This window comes from Perca fluviatilis, chromosome 10 (assembly GCF_010015445.1).
Source record: "Perca fluviatilis chromosome 10, GENO_Pfluv_1.0, whole genome shotgun sequence".
Classification (NCBI taxonomy): Eukaryota; Metazoa; Chordata; class Actinopteri; order Perciformes; family Percidae; genus Perca; species Perca fluviatilis.
Window position 1 is genome coordinate 17,582,767 of NC_053121.1, and position 25,831 is coordinate 17,608,597.

The window sequence follows — 25,831 nt, forward strand, 5'->3', positions numbered from 1 at the left end:
AGAAAATACAATAAATGAGCCATGGAACAGAGTTCACAACTTGTATACATCCGAGGAGTCCATTCAAAAATGATTAGTTGCCTTCAAAAGGAAGCAAGCATTTAACCTTGCAAAATCAGAAGTGAAAAAGAATCTTTTCTATTGCTCTAAAAAGGAAAACCTTTTTGCCAGTGAGCATAGAACACATGTAAATCCATAGGAGATTCAAATGTTTTGTGTCTGCAGCAAGCATACATATTACAAATGTGTGGCCTGGCTCACTCAGCAGCAGCACAGCATACTGTATATGTGCAGAGATGGAATTAAAACTACATTTGTGTTTATTGACTTTAAAAAGGATCAGCCATGTATGCGCGAGTGCACACGTGTGAATATTCATTCTCATTTTGACCAGGAGCATTGATATAGTACACAGGGATTACGCACATAAATTTACACTCCCACACAAAACGGTGGAAATAACTACATCTTCTCTGAGGCATCGATGCATATTTATCAAGCCGTAGACGCCCTTGGCCACATACTAGTTCCATTGTAGTGGGATGGGAGTGAGCTGACTGTCTGGTGCCCGCTCTGCCTGTTATCATGATGAAAAAAAAGCACTGCGGACTTCAGCAACAGGCCACGTAAGGGTCAGTGGGGATTTGACGTGTGTGGCTGAAGCCCTCTTATCACCTGTGCACTCTGAACAGCTTTCATGGGACCAGGGATGCAGCTCTCTTTTTCTAGGCCTACATATTAAATCCATCACTGAATCACCAGTTCATAATATGATATAGCCATGCTTTGACAGAAATAGTGCTTTTAAAAAGGGGATCTCATCCTGTCTGCACATTAGCAGCATGTTCTTTGAAAATCTGTCCTTCAGTAGAAGGTTGTGGTTTGCATTAGGGGCTGAATCTCCTGCTGCGGTTCATATTAAAGACGCTATTAAAGGTCTTTGTGTGGCTGTCATCCTTTGCGCCTGCAGAATGCTGCATGGTAAGCAGGGACATGGCTTCCTCATTACCTCCCGAGGACATGCAGACAAACAGCTCACAACACACTGATCACATGCACGCCATACAGAACAATTAAGGGTCATTGAACAACAGATTTTGTGATTCAGTTTTCAAACATAAATAGCCAGAAAGCAAACACCCTCCATGTGTACGCCCATCTCGGATTGCTTAGTGTCTTCAATACTTTGTTATGTGTCACGTCCTTGACTGTATCAAACACACACAAAGCTTTGCCTCAGCAAAAAAAAAGAGGTAAAGCAAAAAAAAAAAAATCCTGTTCTGTGTAATATCCAAAGCTCTAAGCAGAACCCGAGCAGACAAATTATGTTCAGCGAATAATTAGCGAATAACCTGTTAGGGGCAGCTGGACGTTGTTGGGAGTCACTAATGAATTGACTCATAATCTCTTCCTAGGTTAGATTAGAAGGACGCCATTAACATTAACTCATCTTCCTGGACATCTGATGCATGAAAGGAGACCCATCCAAACAGTAATCAGCCAGTTGCTTTCCTTTCAAGCAGGGCTCTATCAAAGTCTACTTTCATCTATAATGTGTGACTTCCTCCAGAGGTGGTGGTGGAGGCCTCACTATGCGGCGGCAGCAGGGCTTGGTCTGTCACGTTATGTGAATGTTTTTGTTATTGTCGGTTTCAATTACAATCTTGCCGAAAGGCCTTTACAGAAAGTGTGGTCTAATGTGTCAGGTCCCAAAGGGGGATCCAGGGAGCTGCAGGGGTTCTTGAGGGGGATCCGCTGTCATTCTATCCAGTAGACAATGAACACAGGAGTGCTGGGATTGTGTCCATAGATTTAACGCTTCAGCTTCTAACCCACTTGTATTCAAGGGAAGACAGATCAAAAAGCTGTTAAATACAAAATCTGACTTCTCTCATGGGTTACACACTCAATGTATACCCAATTTGACTTTGTTTATGAATCAGGGGATACACATTTTGATACCAATGTTGCTGTATTGAAAATGTGTTTTTAAAAGCAAGATCATTTCTTAGCATAAAATATAGTATTAACTGGACGTAATTGAGAATAAATAAATATTCTCTCATGGTATATGTCATTTTATATTGCCGTATAAATATATATTGCATCATGATATAGTAACATTTCCAGAGATTCAATTGAGATGAATGTAGATTAAATACAAGAAACATGAAGATACTTAAAATAATAAATCCACTGCGGGGACATTTGCAGTGTTACAGCAGCAAAGTGGATAGTGCAACAACAAGAAGCATCAGTAGAGGTAATAAACAAACTGTGAAGGTGAAAGTCAAGCTAAGCTAAACGGCAGCTGGCTAAAACCTTATATTGAACTGAGACATGAGAGTGGTATCAATTAATTGTATCAATCTTCTCATCCAACTCTTTGCAAGGTGAATAAGCATATTTCCCCAAATGTCAAACTATTCCTTTATTCCATGTCTAAAATATACCTTTTATGTCATATTCAATATCTCCAGATCAATACAGTATAGACTTACTTTTTGTTTGTTTAAAAGCAGAGAAATGCGCCATTTCAATGAGGTCTTCCATGCCATCCATCCATAAATTATATAACGTAATGTTTAATATCTCCACAAGATTCAAGTTAGCGTCATTTTCTTGTTTAGCCTGAAAGGTAACACCGGGGACTTTCCAAATAGGGCTTCTGTGTAATCTTAGGACTTCCAGAAGCTTTGTAATCCGGCCAGCAACTGCAGTGTCTTTTCAGAGACTTTGCACAATAATTCCATAACAATATATCCACAACTGAATGGTTATTTATTCATCTTTTTGTATGAGAAGGTATTGTTTTACCGTTAGCCCCGGCCATCTTGAATCTTATCAGAACGTCAGGTGAGTGTTGACCAATCAGAGGCTGTGTTTCTGACTATCTTCTTCTTCTTTGGTGATTTATGGCAGACAGCATCCGCAATGTTGCAGATGCTGCAACTTTCCTGACTGTTACTTTGCTGCTTCATATACTAAACTTAGAACAAATGAACCAAAATAATAGTGTAAATGTAATACATAATGTGTTGATTCTCATTTGCACATTTGGATAGTATTGTATGGTCTTGCTTATTAATCATCTTGTAGGGTCCCAGCCCCCAGTTTGGTATTCAGTGGTCTGATACAACCACAGACACTAAAGAGACACTTTCCTAAACATATATCATTAGCTATATATCGTCATATCACTCAACTCTAATCAGAAAAACAGCATAGAGACATATTATTTAGACAAAACCCAACATTTATTCATCTGTCTGCAGTGTACTCACACAGTCAACATAGTCCAGAATACTATGAAACAGGTTTCACATTGTGTGTGTACAGTACAAGAACAATTCTTCTCATTTATAGATACAATAACATACCAAGGTTCCTAACAAAATGTGCACCCCACAGACCAAAACAGCCCTCAGAAAATGAGGACATAAGTGTACTGTCAAGTTTTTAAATATTAGCATTTTCATGTAACCTTCAGGAATAAATCTTTGTATTGTGACCATACAATCCAAAAAGCTGTCTTAGCACTGCTGAAACTCGGAATAACTTTTCATTTAAAAAGGCCCGTCAAAGGCTAAATGATATGACAGTGAAACGTTCCCAGAGGAGACTTTCAAGTTGTTGCCGCTTATTGTGGCTCCAATTGTGGTGAAAACCATTAATGATTTATTAGAGTTACATCTTGTCAATCTCAGAGTGTTATATTTACATGAATGTGACTGAGACCAATTTCACTGGGGAGCTATTTTGCATGAGTCCAAACATCCATATTATGCTGTGAGTCGAATCAAGAAGACATGATTATCTGCCAAATTTGATATTTTTAGAACATGCATTAAAACGTCATGGGCAATGTGCATTATGACTGAATCCCATTGAAGTGTCTGCTAAAGGAAATTGTGTTATTCAATTTGTTCAATGTGTTACAATCTTTGTAATTCAGTATTTATATTTGCAGAATAAATTGCAATATGTGCACATCCTCGATATAAAAAACAAACTATAGGTTGAGTTTATTTTGTAATTTTTGTTCGACTGGCTTATGTGTAAGCCGCTGTGCCATTCTGGTGCTCTTATGTTTTCTCTTTTAATGGGATGTCAATGACCAGATGTAAGGAGGGCAACCATGTTGACTAACAGTGTTTAGTCACACACTGTGTGTGATGTTCCAGGTCTCTTATGCTTGGCTTCAGCTGAGACAACTGGCATAAAAGCTCCATCTCTGGACACCAGCCAGTGCTAAACACACTTGCTCCCTGTTCTGCTCCTCCTCCTTCACTTTGGCGAGCAGTGGCCTTTATTCATGAGGAGGGAGAAATAGTCACAAGGGGGGGGGGGGCTTGGTGAGTGGGTGGTGGGGATGTAACCCCACTCTGCTCCCTCTCCCAAATACTGTACAGACCACTTGGGATTCCAGTGTAGGCCATCTGTGAGGGATGTAGAGACACTGAGGTGGCAGCTTCTCTCAACAGGAGCAGTTCCCACAGCCCTTAACGCTGTTGAGGATCTCCTCCTGCAATTTTTTCCTCTCCTCCTCCTTCTCGGGATATCTCTCATCGGCGAGGGACCGCTTATGGTGGTAGTGCGTTGGGGAGGGCGTGTTGCCTGGACGCTGGGAGGAGCTCGTTGGGAAGAGTATGAAACCTGAACTTCCAATGCCGGTTCTGTGGCACCCAAGTTAATGAAGAGCGTGCGAGTGCGATCATCCAGCGACTTGCAACTCGCCTTCCCCCCCCTCCCTGTGCCTCTCCTCCAACCGCCGCGGCATCTTCGGCTTTTCCCTCCATGAGATGTGTGCTTGTGCAGCCGCATGGCTTGATTTGTTACACCCCGGGCGTCCTCTGCTGTAACTTGCATCATGACTGCCATCCCTGTAAACATGTCTCCTCCTTCCGACCCTCTGATCCCTTTCCATCTGACTCTGGAACGACACATGCTCACTCGCCGCAGTTCAAAGAAACCTCTTCTCATTTTATCCTATCTGACTCGAGCACTGGTGGAAAATGTCATTTCATCTGTGTTACTTCTCATATTAACTCTTACTTTCCAGATAATAACTGACTTCCCTCGGTGTCTTTTTGTGCCTTACTGTGTCTCAAGCCCAGCCCGTTACTTACTGCAGCATTTTTCTCTTCTCTTGGATATTTCTCTGATGCACGATGCACAATGTGACAATGCATCGAAAAGATTTTTAAAACATACTCTATGTCTCTATGGCACCTTCAGCCTGACTTAAACACAACTGACCAAAAACTGTACAGATAAACCATTTGAATGGCGATCTCCATTAAAAGACCTGTTTAGTCCTGGATGAGGCCTCATCAGTGTCTGGGAAGCTGGCCCATACATTATTAGTCACAGAGACAAACAAGACGCGCCATCTGACCAAAACAGCCAGTCGAGTTGGACTGCTTTAATGAGCCCTTATGGAGAAAATAATACATTCCCTTCTACCAACTGTGTCCTGTTGTTGTTGAAGTTAATGAGAAAAGCTAAACAAAGCATGTTTTCATCACGTACGTTGTAGAAACGTAACTCAAAACAAGTGGCAAAAACAGAGGCTGCTCTCTAAATTCTTGTGTCTTGCAGATACAGTGCGCTAAAGGTCACGCAGAGTGCAGGACATCATCCATCCGTTCAATGAAAAATCGTCTAATTGGACTGGCAATTAACACAGCGCATGTTTTTGCTCGGAAACTCTGAACCGTCATATTATTTGCTTTTTATTAAGCTGACATTACAACTGGAATGTTAATTAGGCAAGGTATGAGATCAAGTAAAAAAAATAAGTGGATGAGTTCTTACCTCATTGAGCACTATAATCTCGTCTGCGTCTACGATTGTGGAAAGCCTGTGGGCGATGAACACTGATGTCCTGTTCTTCACCATCGCTTTCATTGAAGTCAGGATGTTCTGGAAGCACACAAAAACAAATACCTTAATCACTCCATTAGGATTTACAAGAGTAACCCCTCATCTAAAAGAAAATAGTTCCCCAGGTTTGCAATAATGGCGGCATGCAAAAATAGTAAGTAAAAAAAAAAGTGCATGAATGACAGGATATATATGAAAAGTACTCCCAAACTTTGATTTGAAGGAGAAGCTAAGTCAACAGAATGTTGCTCAGCAACATCCACCTTCATATGCTTTTTCGTTCCAGTGTTTACATATGATAATTTTAAAACACCATGGTGATGAGAAGCAACAGCAAATCTCAATTAACAACCACATCCCCACCCTTTTTCCTGAAGTTCAGAGAAGGCATGCTGAACCTTTTTTTTTATTAGATGTAACATTTACAAAGACTGTGAGGTTTAAGCTGAGCTGGAGATTAACAGGAGAAAACAGTGGCAGGTGGCAGGGGAGAACATGGGGGTGGGGTGTGTGTGTGTGTGTGTGTGTGTGTGTGTGTGTGTGTGTGTGTGTGTGTGTGTGTGCGTAGAGAGGGGGTGTATGTCACAGCAGGTATGTGATGCAGGAGTGAGCTGAGTTATTGTGCATCTACAGCAGGTGACTTGGTGTTTGTTCTGCTAAATGTGTATGCAGGCACGCTGAGGTGTCAACCTGTACGTGCAGCAGACAACGGGCACTTGTGGGTATGGTATGTAGTAGGCATGCCTGTGTCTGTCGGTGTGTGTATGTTCATGCACTGTCAAGCCCACCTCTTCGGTGATTGAGTCGAGGGAGGATGTTGCTTCGTCATACAGCAGGACAGGTGGATTCTTTAGTATTGCGCGGGCGATGGCGACACGTTGCTTCTCCCCTCCTGAAACAAAACACACGTCATGAATAAAAGCAAACCAGGCTAAAGGCAAAAAGTTTGAAATATGTAAGGATACAGCATGTCTCTCTCGGACCCTTCTCATCAGATAACTGCCACAAACAAAGGGCTGGTAAAATTTCACTTTCATTTGACTGTAAGGGAAAAGTCAGCAAAGATTTCTCCCACCGTGTCTGACTCGGCCTTTATTACATATGAGCTGCGTGGCCTCTTGAAAGCAAGTGGCATTCGGCAGATATAAATACTGCTGGCAGTGGAGAGCAGCAATGAAGGAAGTTTGGAGCATCACAGCCCCGACTGCCCCCTCTGACAAACTCATTGGCAGCTGTCACGTACAGCAGCAGAGAAATTAATGAGAAGTCATGTCTTTATTTTGTCCGTTCTCTCACTCACTCAGGCACTCCACATAAAGAAATCTGTGCTGCTAGTAATTGCATCTTGGATTTTGAGTGAAAGTGCTCACACACTGTGTGTGTTAACGTTGGCTAAATGAGTTGCTGCGTGATGCTAGGAGCCAAATACTACGCGATCGTGTGCTATCACTGCAGATCAAATAAGGCAACGTGCCATTAAACAAGTTCACACACTACTCAGAAGAGGACAACGAAATAACAATGGTGCAACTGCAGATGAAGTCTCATAATGACTCTCATAAAATAAGGTCAAATGTAGTAATTAAATCAAGTTTATTGATCAGCTTCTTTTACAAGACAGCAGCTCATAATCAAAGTCTTAAAAGTATTTTCAAATGCAATAGTTAGGCAGAAATGTTAATATATTCTAGAGCTGTGCAAATGTTAATACTGCTCACTGCATATTGTAGTCTCAGTCACATTTATTTCATAGCAAACAAACAAGATGGCACCTGCCACCCTAATATACTGTATAGAATATAATATTTGGGTAATTACATGATATGCAATGTAGTGGAGTGGAGTTCAGCTACAACAGCTGTAACAGTTAGATACAGCCTGATTGTAGTACTGTAAATCACACACTGAGACCAGAAATATTCAAGCCCTATTCTGATAATACCATACCCCAAATCATACCTCACATCACCATAGCAATATCATATTAGGGTTGAAATTATTAGTTGATTAATCTGCCACAATTAAAATAGTTAATAGTCAATTATCAAAGAAACTGCAGAACATTCTCTGGTCCCGCCTTCTTTAAAGTGCCCATATTATGAAAAAAACACTTTTTCTGGTATTTGGGGTGTTCTTTTGTGTCTCTGGTGCTTCCACACACATACAAACTTTGAAAAAAATCCATCCATGCTGTTTTGAGTGAGATACGGTTTCTGAATGTGTCCTGCCTTCAGTCTCCTAGTGAGCTGTTCAAAATCGGCTCGGACTGTGACGTCACAATCTGAAATGAGCTGGCTAACCGCAACTGTTAGCTCGTAGCGTTAGCATTAGCATGCTAACGCTAATGCTAACACTAGCATGGTACCTCGTTCTCAATAGCAAAGCACTGCTACAACACACACAAGTTCACCATAATCTACAAAAGAACTACTTACATGTGTGCCCTCATTTAGAAGTCTCCCAGCTAATCCTGCCTTGTAACTGACTGAAGTTGGAGAAACAGCCTGTCTTTTACTTCTATGGAGCTAGCTAGCTGACATGATCTACATCTGAGCTACTGAGCATGTGCGAGTGCAATCAAAGATAGTACAGAAGAAGAAGAAGATGAAAAGAGGTCTCACTCTGTAGCTAAACAGAAACCAGGTGAAAAGAGGATCTGCAGCAGGTAGAGAGAGCTGTGCAGTACAACAAAAATATGGTGTTTTTTGAAAATTAAACCATGTAAACCTATTCTGGTACAACCTTAAAATACAATTATGAACCTGAAAATGTGTATAATATGGGCGCTTTAATGTGAGGATTTGCAATTTTTCTCTTTTGTACATCAATGTAAATTAAACATGTTTTTTATGTTGAATCGACAGATTAATCAATAATGAAAATAGATGAAACAAGAAGAATATAATTAGATTATTTCTGGGTTTTAAATTGTTTAACTTAGTATACCATCCAGGGAAATACACAGAACACAGCTCTTTGACTTGCTTCTGCAGAGGAGACCATATTTAAACAGTAGTCATAATAGTGCAGCAAACCTGACAGCTTGAGCCCTCGCTCCCCAACCTGGGTGTCATAGCCATGGGGCATCCTGAGGATAGCATCATGGATGCCTGCTAGCCGAGCCACTTGGTACACCTCCTCTGGTGTAGCGTTGATGTTCCCGTACTGCAGGTTGTAGAAGATGGTGTTGTGGAACAGAACGCTATCCTGATACCGACACAGTTAGAGAGAGAGAGAGAGAGAAAAAAAAAATATTATTATTGTAGCACAGACAGAAACAGAGGACTGCAGATACAAAGACAGGGGTAGGAGGGAGAAAGAGAAGGATCGCAAATGACAAAAACACTGTTCATGCACCATCTGTTCAGATCGGCCTCACTGCAGTGAAAACCTAACTGAATTCAGTTTATTTCTAATGCAGTTGTTAACTACGAATGTTACTTTGTTCTATGCTGCCCCCTTGTTGTATATAAGTATCAATAATAACTCAAATGTATTACATTTCCTATTGAAAAAGTCATATCTAGACACATGTAAAATTCCTTTGTGGGGATAAAGCTCCAAATAGTAAAAAAAACAATCTATGTAGTATCGATAACATTACTTTTTCATGATTTCTCTTTTGTTGGGTTTTATTGTGTTGGTGTGTCTCAGACCTGAGGTACAACCCCCAAAGACCTCCGCAGGCTGTCAAGGCTGACGTCTCGGATATTCTGCCCCGCTATATAGATGTTCCCCCGCTGGGGCTCAAAGAAGCGGAACAACAGCCGCACAATGGTGCTCTTCCTGCAACCAGACGTGGAACAAATCGTCAGCATTATTCTGCACCCCCCCCAGTCTACTGATGATATCTGATGATAAGTCTGCACATACAAATGATATGACACATACCTGGCTAAAGGTTTGACAGTCAGTTTACTTATATGAAAGGGGACCTACCCTGACCCGCTGCCACCAACTATAGCCACCTTCTTCCCAGCAGGCACTTCGAAGGACACTCCGGTTAGCACTTTCTGGCCCTCCAGGTATTCAAAATAGACGTCCTCGAAGCGAATGGTGGCCCCCTGTGGTGCGATGGCTAATGGCGGGGCGAGATCCCTCTCCTAGAGAAAACCATCAGAGGGTTGATACAGACAAAACAGAGAGAGAGGAGACGGATACAGAACAGCCACTGGCAGACAAGGCCCGGGCATGATGCAACGTGACTCCAACACCTTGTAAAGGGGTATAATGCTGGAGCCCAGAGCCAACATGGCCAACATAAAGCAGAGACATTCACAGCAAATTCCAGAGGTCGTTTCAACTGATGCTTCAGACGCTGCCCTTCATGGTGACCGATGGATCAATAGGTGTGAAAACTTTCGGTGCATACTGAGCTGAGCCAGAGTTCTGTGCTGAGATGAAGCCAAGGTCAGCTGTAAATAAAGCGCCGTCCTTGCCCTGAGTAGTTGTAAAAGCCTGTTCTGCTCCGTTTCTATACTATCTAATAACAACACAATCACCCACAATCCACCTCAGCCAATTAATACAAATAACTCATAGTCCATTAGTACAAACAAATGATAATTTTACACACCCCCAACATGGAAAATAGCCAAAATCATTTATTTTGCGGCGCAGTTTCAAGTAAGGGGGTGTTTTAAATTATTTTACATCTACATAATAGGCCAATGTGTTCCACACGACAAAAAAAGCATTCAGACAGTAATGGCCTGCTGGGCAGTGCCATTCCACAGGGAATCACAATGGAGAGGAGTATTACTGATGAGTGAAAAATAACTGGACAGATTTATTTCTCCTACTATAATTACAGGCTGGAGATGTAAAAGGCATTCATTTTGTTAGGCAGCAGGCGCACATTTGCACTTAAATGTGCTCTTCTGACGCAAGATGGGCTGTCGTGTTGTGAAAAAAAATAAGATAAAAGCAATGAAATGTCTGACAAAAGTGATAGCTATGACAGCGAAGAAACAGAGGACAAACATGGTAAAATCACAAAGGACGGGATCTAGTTTTGAATGTGACTTGGTATTTCTTTTTAAGTTGAATTCACAAATAGGAAATTCAATGTTAATAACACAATGTAGTGTATATAAAGGGCAGTACATGTGTCTTGGCACTCAAACTGAAATAATCAGCAACTGTTTTCATAATCAGCAACTGTTTTCATAATTATTTGTCATTCAAGAAAAAAATGCCAACCATTTCTTGGTTTAACTTTTCAAAAGTAAGATTTGATGCTTTTATTACTAATATACGATAGTACATCAAATGTCTTTTAAATGCCACTTTAGGCTCTGGGAAATTATAAATCTGCATTATTTCACTATTTTCCTATATTTTATGGACTAAATGAATTATTAATAAAGAAAATAATTTATAGATTGATGAAAATCCAATATTCATTAGTTGCAGCCCTAGTGGGCAATGGAAAAGTTAAAGGGGACAGTGAAGAGGACAGCAGTAAAAAAGTCCAAGCCCAAAAAGGTGCCTTTTGTTAACAAGAATATTAATGAAAAAAATTAAAAACTGAAAACAGAACATTTAGCACAGTTTAACCCTTCTTTCCACAATTGACAGGACAAAAAAGTGTGTGCTAGGGGTGGGGGAAAATATCGATACGGTATTTTCCGTGGCAATACTGTATCGATACACAGACGCCAAGTATAGATCTTTTATTATATACCGTATATGTTGGTCAGTTTGTCTGCTTGACAATCCCATTTTGTGTGAGTGAGATTAACAAATGGAGAAATGTATATTTTTAGATAAAACAGATGTTCCCTTTTGGGGACATAATTTGAAATTGGGAGAAATTTGAAGTTGGAAAAAAGGTAATATATTGCAATATGTTTAAAATCACAATAATATCGTATCGTGACATAAGTACCGTGAGGCCTGTGGTGATTCCCACCCCTAGTGTGTACCATTAGGTCCTCTATACAGTGGGTGAATGAGCACTATGACTGATTGAGCAGATGAGCTGCACAAACAGTTCAACAACAAAACTCTCATATATCATCATTTTTAGTCGATCATTTTTATCAGAAAACTACACAAATAAAACATGTTCTGTTATTTCGAAACCCACTGATAGCAAAACAAATAAAAACCATGTTTTTACACACTACAAAATCAAAATGTAGGACGCATCAATTAAAATGGCTACTTAACTGATCACATGTTAATGCTCTAATTAAATCAGCAAAAAGTCAGCTCTGCTGCAATTTCTCTTAACATCCCGACCAGCGAGTAATGTCGTGCTTTACAAGTGGCAATAGACGAGGAAGCACCTGAGTCACATCAAGCACATAATTACTATGTCTGACTACAACCTATCATTTTTTACAGCACATGTGTATAGGTTAGCTATGTCACACGGCCAAGAATAACTCCGTCCTGTGTTAAAATATGTTAACACCATTATGTGCTGCTGTTGGAGAAAAAGATCTCTAGCAAAGGCTTAATCAAGTTTTTTAGATCTTATATTTAACTCGGTATTAACTTTCTATTGTCGGCAAGTGTACTGTTCTCTCGGGTGAGAGGAAGAAAAAGAATGTAAATTATTTATTTTTTTGCAGTTTACTGAGAAGACGCATGTCAGGCCGACAAGTTACCTTGATCTTGGTGTCGACGCTGAGCAGGGTGAAGAGAGTGTTCATGTCTATTAGGGCCTGCCGGGTCTCTCTGTACACTGTGCCCAGGAAGTTGAGGGGGAGGGAGAGCTGGAAGAGCAGGCCATTCACCATCACCAGGTCTCCCACGGTCATCGTACCTACACGACAGCAACAGAACAACTTACAGACATGTACATTATCTAGCTCTATTGGATCATGCATGTACAGCGTCATGGGATACAAGATCTAAAAAAAAAAAAAAAACACTCAAATCATTTCTTCTTTGAAGTTGTGAAAGCAGACAAAGCATGTTACAGTCTGAATCTAGCTCCACCTGCTGCGATTTCATTTTCTGCATCAAGGCTAATTTATTTCCTATTCATGCCACTTTTGCATGCTTGCTGTGCTTTGTTCTCATTTAGTTTCTATTATACCGTTCAGTCAGGGTTTTACTTGTCCTATTTCATCTGTCCATTTGATTTTGTTTTGAGGTGGTTTTATTCTTAAACTTTCTTATTTCTAAATGCACTGCTGCAGACACAGATAATGGGCATGAAGAGGTCAATTCAGATCCAGTGATGACACCTTGATATAGAGATAGATAGATAGAGATATATATATATATATATATATATATATATATATATATATATATATATATATATAAATAATAGATCTTGAGAGAATGATTTTCCAAAAAATTAGACATCACACACACACACACACACACACACACTCACCTGCCACAATGCCCTTGCTGGCCAGCAACATCATGCCAGTGAGGCCGACACTGAAGATGGCACTCTGGCCAAAGTTGAGGAGGGCGAGCGTGGACGTGGTTTTTAAAGAGGACGACTCATAGGTTTTCAGGTATCCATCATACTTTTCAGCTTCATACTTCTCATTGTTGAAGTACTGCAGCCGAGATGAGAAACATGCAGAGAGGGAGCACAGGGCGCGGAGATAGCAAAAAGGATTCACAAAAGGAAAGAAAGTGAAAGTTGAGAAAGAGGGAGAGACACAAAATATGGTTAAGGTTAAAGTATAAGGGAGAGCAGTGTCAGGCAGACACTTTAGCGCAGCCTGCCTCCAGGCTGCATTTGTTCTCTGTGACCGCTCTGGGCGTAGTCTGGGTCTCAGTTGGCTTCTAAAGCACTTTTTCATGTCTCTGTATCTTCATCTCCTCCCTACTGATCTTAAAGGATGTGGAGGGTGGTAGAACAAAATCCAGAGCCTGCTCAGCAAAGCAGCTTTGGCTGAGGGTAGTGATTATGGCAAAATAACAGTTTATGAAATATTAGGTAATTATAATTGTAAGGAAAGCCTAAACATCACTTGCAAGTTAAACAAGAATTGTTGCAGAGTATTCATCATTGGCACTGTCGTCTTCTGTATTTACATCTCTAGCAGCTTACACAGACACCTACCAACAGAGCACAGATAGCTCTGAAGTGTTACACCACACAAGCAGCACTAATTTTAATTAAGACATACAGCTATCAGTTAGAGAAAATCAGCCTTATGAATCAGCCACAAGCACATCTCTAAACTTCGGCACATAAAACTACACCATGATCATAACAGCAACCCTCCTCAACTCTGCTGCCAATTACCTAATATTGCTGTTTGTTTAGTTTGCACTATTGTTCCTCTGCTCTGGTTAAGTGGGCGATTTGCTGCTCTAGCTAACGGCAGTGGTGCTGTGCTGCTACAGACTTGCCACTGATGGGCATATAGGGAAATGCAAGAAATCAGAGAGAGAACGAGAGACGGCAAGAGAGAAGAAAGTAGCACATGGAGGACAAACAGAAGCAATGCAAGGCACAGTGTTCAGGTTCTCATCCAGCCCTTTGTGAAAGTGGAACGGATTTCTGAGTGGGCGGAGATCTAATTACATATGCACACTCACGGCTCAGAGTGATGCTAAATCTGGCCGCATTGGCACAGATGACACAAAATAACACAGAACAAAACGTTGAGAAAAACAGGACGCAAAATAATACAGCAAAGAAAATAACAAGGGTACAAAAATATATCTAGAACAGCCTAACAAAGCACCCAAAACTGAGGTTTGTATGTGTCCTATGTACCATGAGGTTACCTAGAAAGAGGCTTAAGATGAAGATTCAGGATAACCATGCCACCGAGATAAGAAAAAAACAATGTTTACAGCCGCACCACATCACATCAGTCAGGTGTCGGTGTGAGCACACTCATCTATAAACCACCCTGGCTCTCAGCAGACATTTCTATTCAAAATAAAGCCTCCAGTGGCAGACACTTCCAGTCCAAACCTATAACTGAGATACTCGGTGGGTCATTGACTAAACCAGGAAATTGTCCTGAGTGTCTAGTGATACATTCCTCATTGTTTGTAGCAACTGGAGTGACATTTACAAAAAAAAGGGTGGGCATTTTTACACTGACAGAGAAGAGGAGCAGGACAGAGAATGAGAGCACAGAAATAGGAGCAAACCCAGGACAAAATAACCATTTACGGGTCAATGTAAACATGAAAAGATGACTTGATCGAAAAATTGACAACTATTTTGAGTAATTTTTCAATCAAATATGCCAACCATTCTCCAGTTCCATCTTCTGGATTGTGAGGATTTGCTGCTTTTTTCCATCTTTTGTGATAGCTAACATAATATCTTAAGGCTTTTGGACTGTTGGTCGAACAAAATGAGCAACGGGGGGGGGTTACAGGCTGCAGCTGGAAATCAGAAGAAGGATGGGAAATAGTTTTACATGACTTGAAAATCAACATCCACCGAGCCATGCTTACGTTATCATTAGTTAGCCTGTTCTTGTTTCCTAACTCATACCTGCAAACTCAGAAGAGCTGAAAAAGGTGACACATCACATCTATCTATCTATCTATCTATCTATCTATCTATCTATCTATCTATCTATCTATCTATCTATCTATCTATCTATATATGGAGCACCTTGTTCAATTGTATTTGTCTTTTCAAAAATATAAAACAATAAAAAGTTGATCTTAAAAAAGAAGAAGAAAAAAAGAGCCCAAAATGACAGTTGTTTATTGCTAAGGCCACAGGGTCAAAATTAAATGATTTATTAAAAAAATTAATAACACTAACTTATTTCAACAGTAAATTCCTGTTCAACGACAAAAACAACCACTGGATGGGAAAAGGGTATTTTACAACAACTTTGAATGCAGCACGAGGTTGGCGAGGCGAATTTCAAGTGAATGCAACATCTGTGTTGTTTTTCAGAAAACGGCAGCTACAGACTGTTGTTGGAATCCTCTCCAGTGAAATACAGACACACTTTTACACCGTTTAGCTGTCAGCATTTAGCCGTGTTTAATCAAGCTGCTAGCTAACTGTAGGCTAATGTTGCCTGCTCTCGAGTGTAGTGTTAACTAGCGTTAACACCCCCCCCAAATAAAAAGATCTACAAGATTCACGTGGATGACATTTTCCCATTCTAAATAACGACTAGTTTGCCGGTATGACTAAATGCGTCACAAGTTATAGTAACGTTAGCGTAGCTGGGAGCTTCATAAAGACAGCTGAAGTTAATGTCAGCTGCCGTACAGCTGTCAGAGTTAGCTTCGAATTCATATATTAACTAGGGATGCACCGAATCCAGATTTTTGAGGTTTGGCCGAATACCAAATCCACTGGATAAGATTCTGCCAAATCCGAAACCGAATCCTACTCCCATCCTGAGTCCATTAACACAGTAAACACATTAATGAAGTAAACAACGTCCACAGCCTCTAAAATAGTTAAATGTAACAACTTAACCCTTGTGTTGACGTTTTCAATTTTTTTTTATATCAGAAAATATGGGATGTAGAAATAAGCACTTTGACAAACTGTGGAAAAAAAGGCATCAAAAACGTTGTTTTCAAGGTTGAAGAGAAATTTTCGCTAACCAGTGTATGATGAAGGCATGCTGGATGGGTGAAATTAGAAAGCTAACGTTAGCTAACAAGCAGCAGCCGGTCGTTCCGCTCCCACTGTAGGGAAAACAGCTGACAGCTTGGGAGAGGCACTGTCTGGTTAACACAAGTTTTTAGCTGTGACTGTCCTTCCTTTGCCATACATGGAGTTGCTGCATTTTGGCTGCTGTCTGTGGATTCCTTCATGCGCAGCTCGTATTCTTTCGGATGTTTCATACACAGTTGTTTTGGCAGCGGCGATGTTGTTTGGGGTCCTTGCCGCCGCGGGACAGGTCGGCATTGCGTGTTGGGCGTGTGGCTCGGCTTGGGTCGCCTTCTTTTGCATGGGGGCGCTTTTTATGCATGCAAGTTCCATTTTCACTTTCTTACAGCCTACTGCATTGAACGGTCCCACCTACATTACGTTGACCAGTGTAGCGCATGTAGTGCAAGCGTAGGGTTCGGTGGGAAAAAAATTCTAAAGAAACCGAACCCCGTCAAAAAGCCCAATATTCAGCCAAACCCGAATCCTGGATTCCGTGCATCCCTAATATTAACATTACCTTCTAACAGCTGTATTCTCAGTAATGTGACAATCTGCAAGAAACAGGTTGCTTATATATCACTAAAATAGTAGTGACAGCACCATTTGCTTAGTTATTAATGCCGTTAACATCGTGGCTAACACTATTGTTAATTAGTTTATGACAAATCGTTTTGGCTGTGCTTTCTAACATGATGTCATTGTGCTAACCGAGCACCGTTAGCCTTTACAACAGAGCTGCTTCAATACACTTGGTAGATAATGTTACATTACAGAGTTCTCTGTTGATTTTGGTTTGTCGCTGAGCAGCGTACCAGAAATGCAATGCGCCATGATGTAGGTCCCTTTCAAGGCCAGGCTAATGTTGGAAGTCCCTCTAGTGGGCAGAATGTGCAACAACAACCACATGCTGCTAATGGCACTGACAATGCATAAGCCTGAGTAGTATAGTACCTAAGGGATAATGTAGAGTGAGGCGGTTGTTATTGCGACTACAACCCTGACAGGGTAATCAGCCTGTTTATATGGCTACTTATCAATAATTTGATGCAAAATATTGATTTAAAAAGGAGTTTATTGATTTAAATACAATTGTATGTGTAAGAAAGTAGGCCGTTCCGTCTCTACGGTTGGAATCCTGTGTCCATAGCAACGTAAACTCTGTAGCTGTTTAATGCAACTCTCCGTCTGTCACTCAACACCACAGTATGTCCCCCTCCTGCAGCGAATACATTTCTGGCAAAAGCCACCGATCCGGGCACGCATTTTATTCCCTTTACGGGCTGTGGTAGTAGCTGTATATTGTAGGAGTCGGGCTGTTATGGGGTGCTATCGCTAGCTATAGCTAGGTGGACAAATTAACCAGCTGCTGTTTTAATCACTGCAGGAATTGACACAATATTAGCTGAAGCGTTGTAGTGAGCTAGCGGTCTATCGGCTGCTCTAATTCTCATTAAACTGAACATTTTGGCTGATGGTGAAGTAAGACAAGGTGAATGGGACTTCTTTGGGAATATTTAAATTGAGGTTTATGTCCTCATTTTCATCTGGTTTCCTTTTTGTACAGTTGCTGCAGTTGACACACCTGTAACGTTACACATGTTGCAATGTAGCTAAGCTAACTAATTAGCGTTATTGTCCCTTGGGCTGAAGTTACTGCGTAGCGATCATAGACCGTATATAAAGATGTAGCTAGCGATAGGCGCTCACCAGATCTGCTGTCATTGCTTGAATGGGAGGACAGAAGTTGATCCACTTTCCCCACTTTTTGCCACAGCTGATAAATTATCCGGACTTCTTTCAGCAGATTGATAGCTGTCCTCCAGAGTGAACAGAACTGCGTCCATGGCAACGGTGTGTTATCAAGAAATAATATCGCTATACTGAAATAACAGACCGCAGAATATTTTAAAAAAATAACAAATGAAATTCGAATGGTATTATAGAGGAAGATTGACAGCTCTACCAGACGCATAGGATACATTTGACATATCACAACAGGTTCCGTTACCGCACTCCCAACCGGTTTATGTAGGCCTACGTTGGTGCCTAAGACACTGCTTTATCATAACTAGAGAGAATATGATAACCTTTAAGTAAACCTATAGTACAGATTGGCAAGGGCTTATTTTAAACGTTCAGTCCTTTCAGCCATAAATTCTACTCCTCTCACATTTAGAAAGGTACTCAGAAAGTCGATTTTTAGCTTGTACTTGTTAAGATAAGGAGTTTGTGTGTGAAAGTGGTGAGTCTGAGAAAGAGAGACAGAGACATGGAGAGAGAGAAAGAGAGATCTTTTTTTTGAGTAAAAGGCAAATTCTGACAGTGGCAATCATTCTAGTGAAACACTATTATCACAGACAAATAAATATTTCTTCATGTCAATGCGCCTGGCTTAAGTAAATAGAAAAAAAAGACTGGAAAGGAGGAGATAAAAGGCAAGGATTGATGAAGGAAGGGGGTGGGGATGAGGAGGAGCTAAAAGAAGAGTGTATGGCAGGTGTGTGTATGTCTGTATATGTGTGGTTGAGTGGGGGGTTGGAGCTCACCTTAACAGTCTCATAGTTAAGGAGGGAGTCAATAGCTGCGTTGCCGGCTTCATTGTCTGCTTTGTTCATTTCTATCCGGAAACGAGTCCTGCGTGCAGAGACACGTGCACACACATAACACTTTAAGTACATATGTCAGCCTAGGAGTTAACATTGTTACTGTCAGCACAGACAGCCACAAAACCATTTACTGAATCGTTTTCAAGTGATAACACACATAAGCAATAAAAACAACCAATTGAGATAGAGTCAGACACAGGGCTGGTACAAATCTCTGTTGTTACCTCCACTGAGTGACGAGAATGGTGAAGATGGTGTATGCTGATAAGGTACCCAAGGACACTGCTGCAAACTGTCCACCACACTTGTAATACTGCAGAAAGAAAAAAGCACAGACAAAACAAAAGCATCCTTTACATGCTGTGACTTAACGTCTTTGTGATAAAGAGTCAAGCGACCACATCAGACCACCGGACTCCAACGTTGGCGTCATGAGACATTTTGAGAATGTACTGTTTTTGACCATTCCACTATGAAATTGAGTGTTACAAATGGAGGGGAAACTACAAGAACTAATCGTGCTAATGCTTTAGCTATTTGGTCAATGGAGTCTGCCCTCATTACAGGCAAGCTGACATTATGGTCCAGAGTGGAATAATAGCACCACACTAAAGACAAGCCATTCTTTTGGTGGTGGCAAAGGGAGGAAAGGGAAGGGGAATACTCCACAGGAGGACATCAAGCTGCTACAAAGCTTTGGGATTCATCATTGACACTAATGGGCTCTGTGTTGCTACCAAAAGTTCATCGGATTCATATTCCATTTAGAATGTAAATGAGAGAATATTATTATATAATATCCAAAATTAATTTCCGGACAATCTGCTGTGAAGAGTGTCAAGGTGATGGAAGGTCTTGTTCTAACATTAAGGGCTGAAACAGTTAACAGCAACAAGAAATAAAAGCCAGAAAATTGTAAGTGTTTCTGGTAGCATCCTCCATTAATGTTGAAGCTTATGGTTAGCATCAGTGTGCGTGGATGTCACCATGAAACTCACCAAAATGCCACTGACGAGGATCATTTCAAAGACTGTGGGTCCAAGATTGAAGACGAGTGCACTAAGGACAAATGAGATGCCCCGTGTGCCGCGGTCGATGGCCTTGGACAGCGCTCCTGTCTGGCGGCTGAGATGGAAACCCAGATCCAGATTGTGCAGGTGGAGGAAGACGTTCTTGGCGATTCGTCGGATGGAGCTCTGGGCAACCTTGCCGAACACTGTGTTCCTCAGCTCGTTGAAGAGGGCTGCACAAGCCCGTGACGTACCATCTGGGATAGCGGAGAAAACGGGAGAATTTAGCACACCTGCTGGGAAAAGCAGCCGGGCTGGGCGCTATGAAGAACATATCCTCATCCTAAACACTAAGGGCTGTTACGTAGCTCTGAAGTGACATGAGGCAGCAAACCAAGAATGTGACCCCTATCTTTCCTGTCTTGTAAAATGTAATACAGTATTGAGAGACAGACTAGAACAGGTAGAGGTTTCTCAACTTCTCTTAAGTGAAGGCTTGTATGATGTGGTGGGGCAGGTTTTTCCACATCATCTATGGTCTGCAAAGCACTGCAGGGCTACAGCAGTAGCCTCCCCAAGCCTCTGTAATTACAGAGCATGAGGCTGTCTGAAACCTCACTACCATGGCAGGCCGGCACACTGCAGACAGGGGAGGGGGGGGTGGGTACGTGAGTATACACAAGTGTGTTCAGTGTGTGTGGTGGGGAGCAGGCTACATGTGTGAGCAGAATACTAGAAGAGGGGGAGGAGGTTTTAATAAATGATTAAGAGTAAATTAATAAGAGTGTAACAGAAAGATTTGACTTTGAGTTGAGTCGATGAGCAGGCTTAATTTCACCATTGCGTATAGACTTGTGTCTGGCTGATCTGTATGATGAGGGTGGATGCAAGCAACACAGCCTTTATTTAAGGTATTTTTATTGTTGCATGTTATAGGAGTTTTTTAGAGAAGCTACCTGATGTGCAGCAAAAACCAAAGCAGTTCTATAAGAGTTAAAATCACCAATCTTATCCCAAGGAAGTCAATTATTTGATCCCTTACACTTCTCATAAGCTGTTATACAAGCAGATGGATAGCATGACTGTCACAAATTAATACTGTGTTTGAATGACACGAGGCCTTCCTGTGGCCATTTACCCGACTTGTGTGAATAAATGACTTGTCTGCAGAGACCAAAGTCAGGGTAATAATCGCTCTGTCTGCTGGTCTTCATGGGGCTGTAATGTGGCGTTAAATAGGAATGCTCATCTAATGAACGTGTCCACATCTGACAAGGTAGGATGAGCACTGTGCAACCTTTTCAGCCAAATTACACCCGTCACCACAGACTCCAAGTACCAGGCCTCGAGTGTCGCAAAGAGGGAACAAAAAAAATTTAATTTCCTTTCTTTAAGAGCATCCCCTTCATTCTTCCTCGTCATCTTAATTCGTCCTGTCTGGAGTCCTGTTCATGTGCTCCAATTATTCGACAGGCAGCATTAGTGTGCAAGACCTAAGTGGGCTCATTAAAATAAGTGGCTCCAGAACTAAGTGTACATTGCATCCGAGCTGATCTCACTCAAGGCCAGAGTGACTTGCAGTGGGTGTCAGGTTCACAATATTTATTTATTTATTTTTGCTCCTCATCAGCAGCTCATAGCAAAAAATACTCTAAGCAGGAAAGAACTTGACATTCACGCTACATGTCACCCCTGACCCCTCTTGTATTCGCAGGGGCCATTTGGACAAAGAGGGAAAAAAGGAGTGCTCTCTCTTGGCCTTTGCGTAACGCAAAAAAATATATCCAACCACTTTCAAAGGACACAATTTCTTTCCCGCTGCTTAAAAATGTATCCAGCTCTGTTTGCCTTGGGAGCACACAGGTATCATACTGCAAAGTCGTCAGCGCGCACAACAGGGCCGCAAGGACTGACAGAAGTGAACTCAGAAGCAGAACGGAGCGCATGATGTAAATAATGTGAAGGAGCCGCATTGATATGAATGTGTTGGGAAAGGTCAGCCTGTAGATAATAGGCAGTCCCACAGTCCCCTCTGATGAGCGCGGCACCTGCTAGTGCAATACAAGTCTGGGACTCACAGGCAATCAGCATGGCCGTTGCCATGGTAGCCACAGTGCTTGGCGCGTCATTCAGGTTCAGCATGTGTCCCGACATCTGGTTAAGCTCGTCCACTGCATACTTAAACATGAAGGGCACCGTCACATTGGTTATCTGGAAAGGCAGAGAAGGAGGAAACATTAAGAGAGGAGGAGAAAGAAGACATATGCTCAATGTAGACCTGTGACATTTTACTAGTGCTCTGTAGTACCTGTGTGTGTGTGTGTGTGTGTGTGTGTGTGTGTGTGTGTGTGTGTGTGTGTGTGTGTGTGTGTGTGTGTGTGTGTGTGTGTGTGTGTGTGTACCCCATGTGCTTAGAAAGATGGATTTCCACTATTGTTAGGCAGTAAATCCAATATTACCCATTCAGGTGCAATTACGGATATGCATGCACATAATGTATGGTATAGTATGCTGTGTGAGTGTGTATTCTTCTTGACTGGTTGTGCTGGTGAGGTAGCTGGTGCTTCCTCTGCTGCACATTAAGATAGCAAGAGAACACAGCAGAATATTTTCATTTGAAACCCATTTCATTTGAACCTCTACCACAGGGTAGGGCTTTTTGTCTTTTTTCCTTTACTCCTAAAAGAAAAGTAAAAGCAAATACATAAAAAAACAGAGTATAAAAAAAAAATAAACCCCTGTTGACCCTGCTAATGTAAAATGACACGTAATAATGCACCATTTATACTGCAAAAGCTACATCCCCAGGGTTTTTGCTTCATACACTTGGGTATTATACTCAGACAATAGAAGTCCTCGGAGCCCCTCAAGGTAAAAACAATATATTTGCTACCAAGACAACAGAAAATGACACAAAAATAGCCTGGGATTATTATCAAGGGGCCAAAACACATCCACAATTTTACCACTAATACATGATAAGGTTGGGTGTGCTCTTTTAATCCATTAAGAGCCAACTGGAGATTAAATCAACACCATGTCAATCTGTACCTGGCGATATGTCATCTCATAATAGATTGTTAAGATATAGTATCAAGTAGTGGCTTCAGGCTATGGAGAATTAGCAAAGACACACACACACACACACACACACACACACACACACACACACACACACACACACACACACACACACACACACACACACACACACACACACACACACACACACACACACACACACACACACACACACACACACACACACACACACACACACACACACACACACACTTTTGAGGCCAACCAAAACAGAAGCTTCTATATAATCGGTTATTTGAAATGAAAATGTCACTGATATTCTGGAGTGCAGAGGTGTGATGCACTGTAACCACGTAATTATTCAGTTGATTTAAAATTTGTCTCCACTCTGCTGGTGGCTTCAGTTCAAATAGACAAACTGCAGAAAACGAGGCTAACTCTGCCAAGCAGGAAAATAGGAGGAGATTGGATTGCATGTGTGTGTTCTTTCCTCCTGAGCCCAAACACACTTCGACATGCTGAGCGGCAGCAGTAGATGCTTATTCAGGAGCTGTGAATTTGTGATTGTTTTCCTGGTTGTAAATTAGAGACCATCAACAAAGGAGAAGGAAATACATTATGCACTGATTGATGCTTATTATTTATTATTTTAGTTATCGCAAAAGCACAGTTTTTAGTTTTACACACGTTCTTTACACAGTGTCACAACCAATGGTGAGTATGCTTGTGTAACTGGTGGTCAAAGCAGAGACGTAAGAAGGTATTTCTGATTACGAATATTTGAACAAATTAGACCAATGCAATGCATTATATTGCTGTGCTTTGGCATCATCCTTTACTAAAATGATATTACACTGTACCATAAAAGAGTCTTACACTTACTTACAACATCATTGATGCAATTTTCAAAATGATCAACCTTCTCAAGAACAAGCTGACGTAAGCAGTTTGTAAAGCAATGATGAAAGAGTCAACAGACCCTACAGCAGTTCAGAAACCAGCATGTGTGAAATTCTGTTTTTTCTTGAGCTAGAAACACTGGCTATGGCTAAGTTGTAAAAAAAAAAAAAAAAAGGTAAACTTACAAATCCTGGAAGACCAGACGCCTAATTCATGTCCTGGTGTGACTAGTCGATACCTCAAATGTATATACCATCCACTATTCCTTATGTCAAAAAACAATTAAGTATTCAAAATTGTGTTATATGTAGTCTTAAACTGTATAACTGCAGAAGAGTGAAGCACTAACAGTTTTCTTTTTACAAATGTCTGTTTGCTTTTCCCCCCCTCTAGGGTTTTCCACCAACATAAATACTGTAGGTCATGAATGCAATGCTGTGTGAGCAGCCAACTCCCAGCAACTTCAGAGCATCTTACCGAAACGTGAGTCGACCAATTTGTATCTGCAATTCACTGAAGCTGAACATGATGTTTAATTAGTTTTAAGTTCTTTATTCTCTTCATTTCTAGAATTGGTTGATGTATTGTATGTATAATGTCTAATAACATTTAATAAAGTTATTTGTTTGGGACAGCAGCCTTCTGAGGACCTTCGTCATATCAGTGCAAAATCAACAAAGAAAAGGTCTATTTTTATTCCAGTTCTAAAATCTTTCCCACTCTAAATTCGATATTGGCCTAAAAAAGCCCATATTGGCTGGGCCCTACTTTTCATATAAATTATATCAATCATGTCTTCCAGCAGCAGTGCTAGTGGAAAACTACAAAGCCACTGACAAATAAAACCAGACATTTTTGCCTGAACTAGTAGTGAACCAGGTTTTCACTACACCAGAGTGATGATGCAGCCTTCTCCTAAAACATGAGTTAGTGAGAAATGGGTCATGCCTACTCAAACTTCTTGGTTGAGCACTGGCATCCTGTTTTGATTCCTTACACTTGTTTCAGAGAAGGTATGAACTTAAAAGATTGATCTCCGACACCACAATCTTGTGGGACTAATTGACGTCAGCGGCAACCTTGTATTGCCACTTAACTCTTTCGCTTTGAAAAGGATTCGCTGCATCACTATGCCTTTTTCTTTTACCTTTCCTTCTACTAAAAGGAAACATTTCCAATTCTCTATTATGCATCACTTTTGCACTAATACAAATTAAAATGAGCATGCAGGACAGACTCTAAAACTGTGGAAATGGATAATGAATGAAGGTAGGAGGATGTAATTTAAGTTACCACAAAGCTAGTAACTTAGCTAAAGGCAGCACTGTCTGCAATCATTTCACGCAGGGGTGAGTCCACATCACAGTTTGTTTTCTACCTGTAACACTGTCAAAAGCATCAGTTTAGTCAGTGGCATAGACACAGTCAGATGTAAGCAATATATGTTCCTGTGTATTAAAGCAGTGGTCGAGTCGCGACTCCCCAGAATAATCAGGTTGGTGTTCGTGGACCCCCTACCCCCCTCAACAATAACAAAAAAAGAAAAAAAAAAAAAAAAAAAAAAAAAAAAAGAAAGAGAGAGAGAGAGAGAGAGAGAGAGAGAGAGAGAGAGAGAGAAAGCAAGGGAGGGAGGGAGAGGAAACAGGTGTAAACAGCTGTTTCTACAAACCCGGCGTTCCAGGACTTTTTCTCTCCCCGTGACCCATCAGAACAGCACCCTTTCTGTGTGACCTCCTGATTTACAAATTAAGCACTGAATATAACTAGGGTTGCAAAGGGGCGGAAATTTTCCAGTAAATTTCCGG

The 25,831-nt window shown here is 41.1% G+C and overlaps 1 protein-coding gene across 1 annotated transcript in view; it reads right to left on the reverse strand.

The window, feature by feature from the left end:
- Positions 1-4,909: 4,909 nt before the first annotated feature.
- The window catches only part of abcb7 (ATP-binding cassette, sub-family B (MDR/TAP), member 7), a 30,872-nt gene continuing 9,950 nt past the window's right edge, over positions 4,910-25,831 (reverse strand). The window contains exons 5-15 of the mRNA XM_039813797.1: positions 22,163-22,295; positions 20,073-20,341; positions 19,299-19,387; positions 19,015-19,102; positions 13,244-13,418; positions 12,504-12,661; positions 9,826-9,989; positions 9,543-9,672; positions 8,922-9,093; positions 6,675-6,778; positions 4,910-5,925 (exon numbers count right to left, since the gene is read on the reverse strand). Of these exons, the coding sequence (XP_039669731.1) occupies positions 5,785-5,925; positions 6,675-6,778; positions 8,922-9,093; positions 9,543-9,672; positions 9,826-9,989; positions 12,504-12,661; positions 13,244-13,418; positions 19,015-19,102; positions 19,299-19,387; positions 20,073-20,341; positions 22,163-22,295 (1,623 nt within the window). The 3' untranslated portion in view covers positions 4,910-5,784. The remainder of the gene's footprint in view (positions 5,926-6,674; positions 6,779-8,921; positions 9,094-9,542; positions 9,673-9,825; positions 9,990-12,503; positions 12,662-13,243; positions 13,419-19,014; positions 19,103-19,298; positions 19,388-20,072; positions 20,342-22,162; positions 22,296-25,831) is intronic.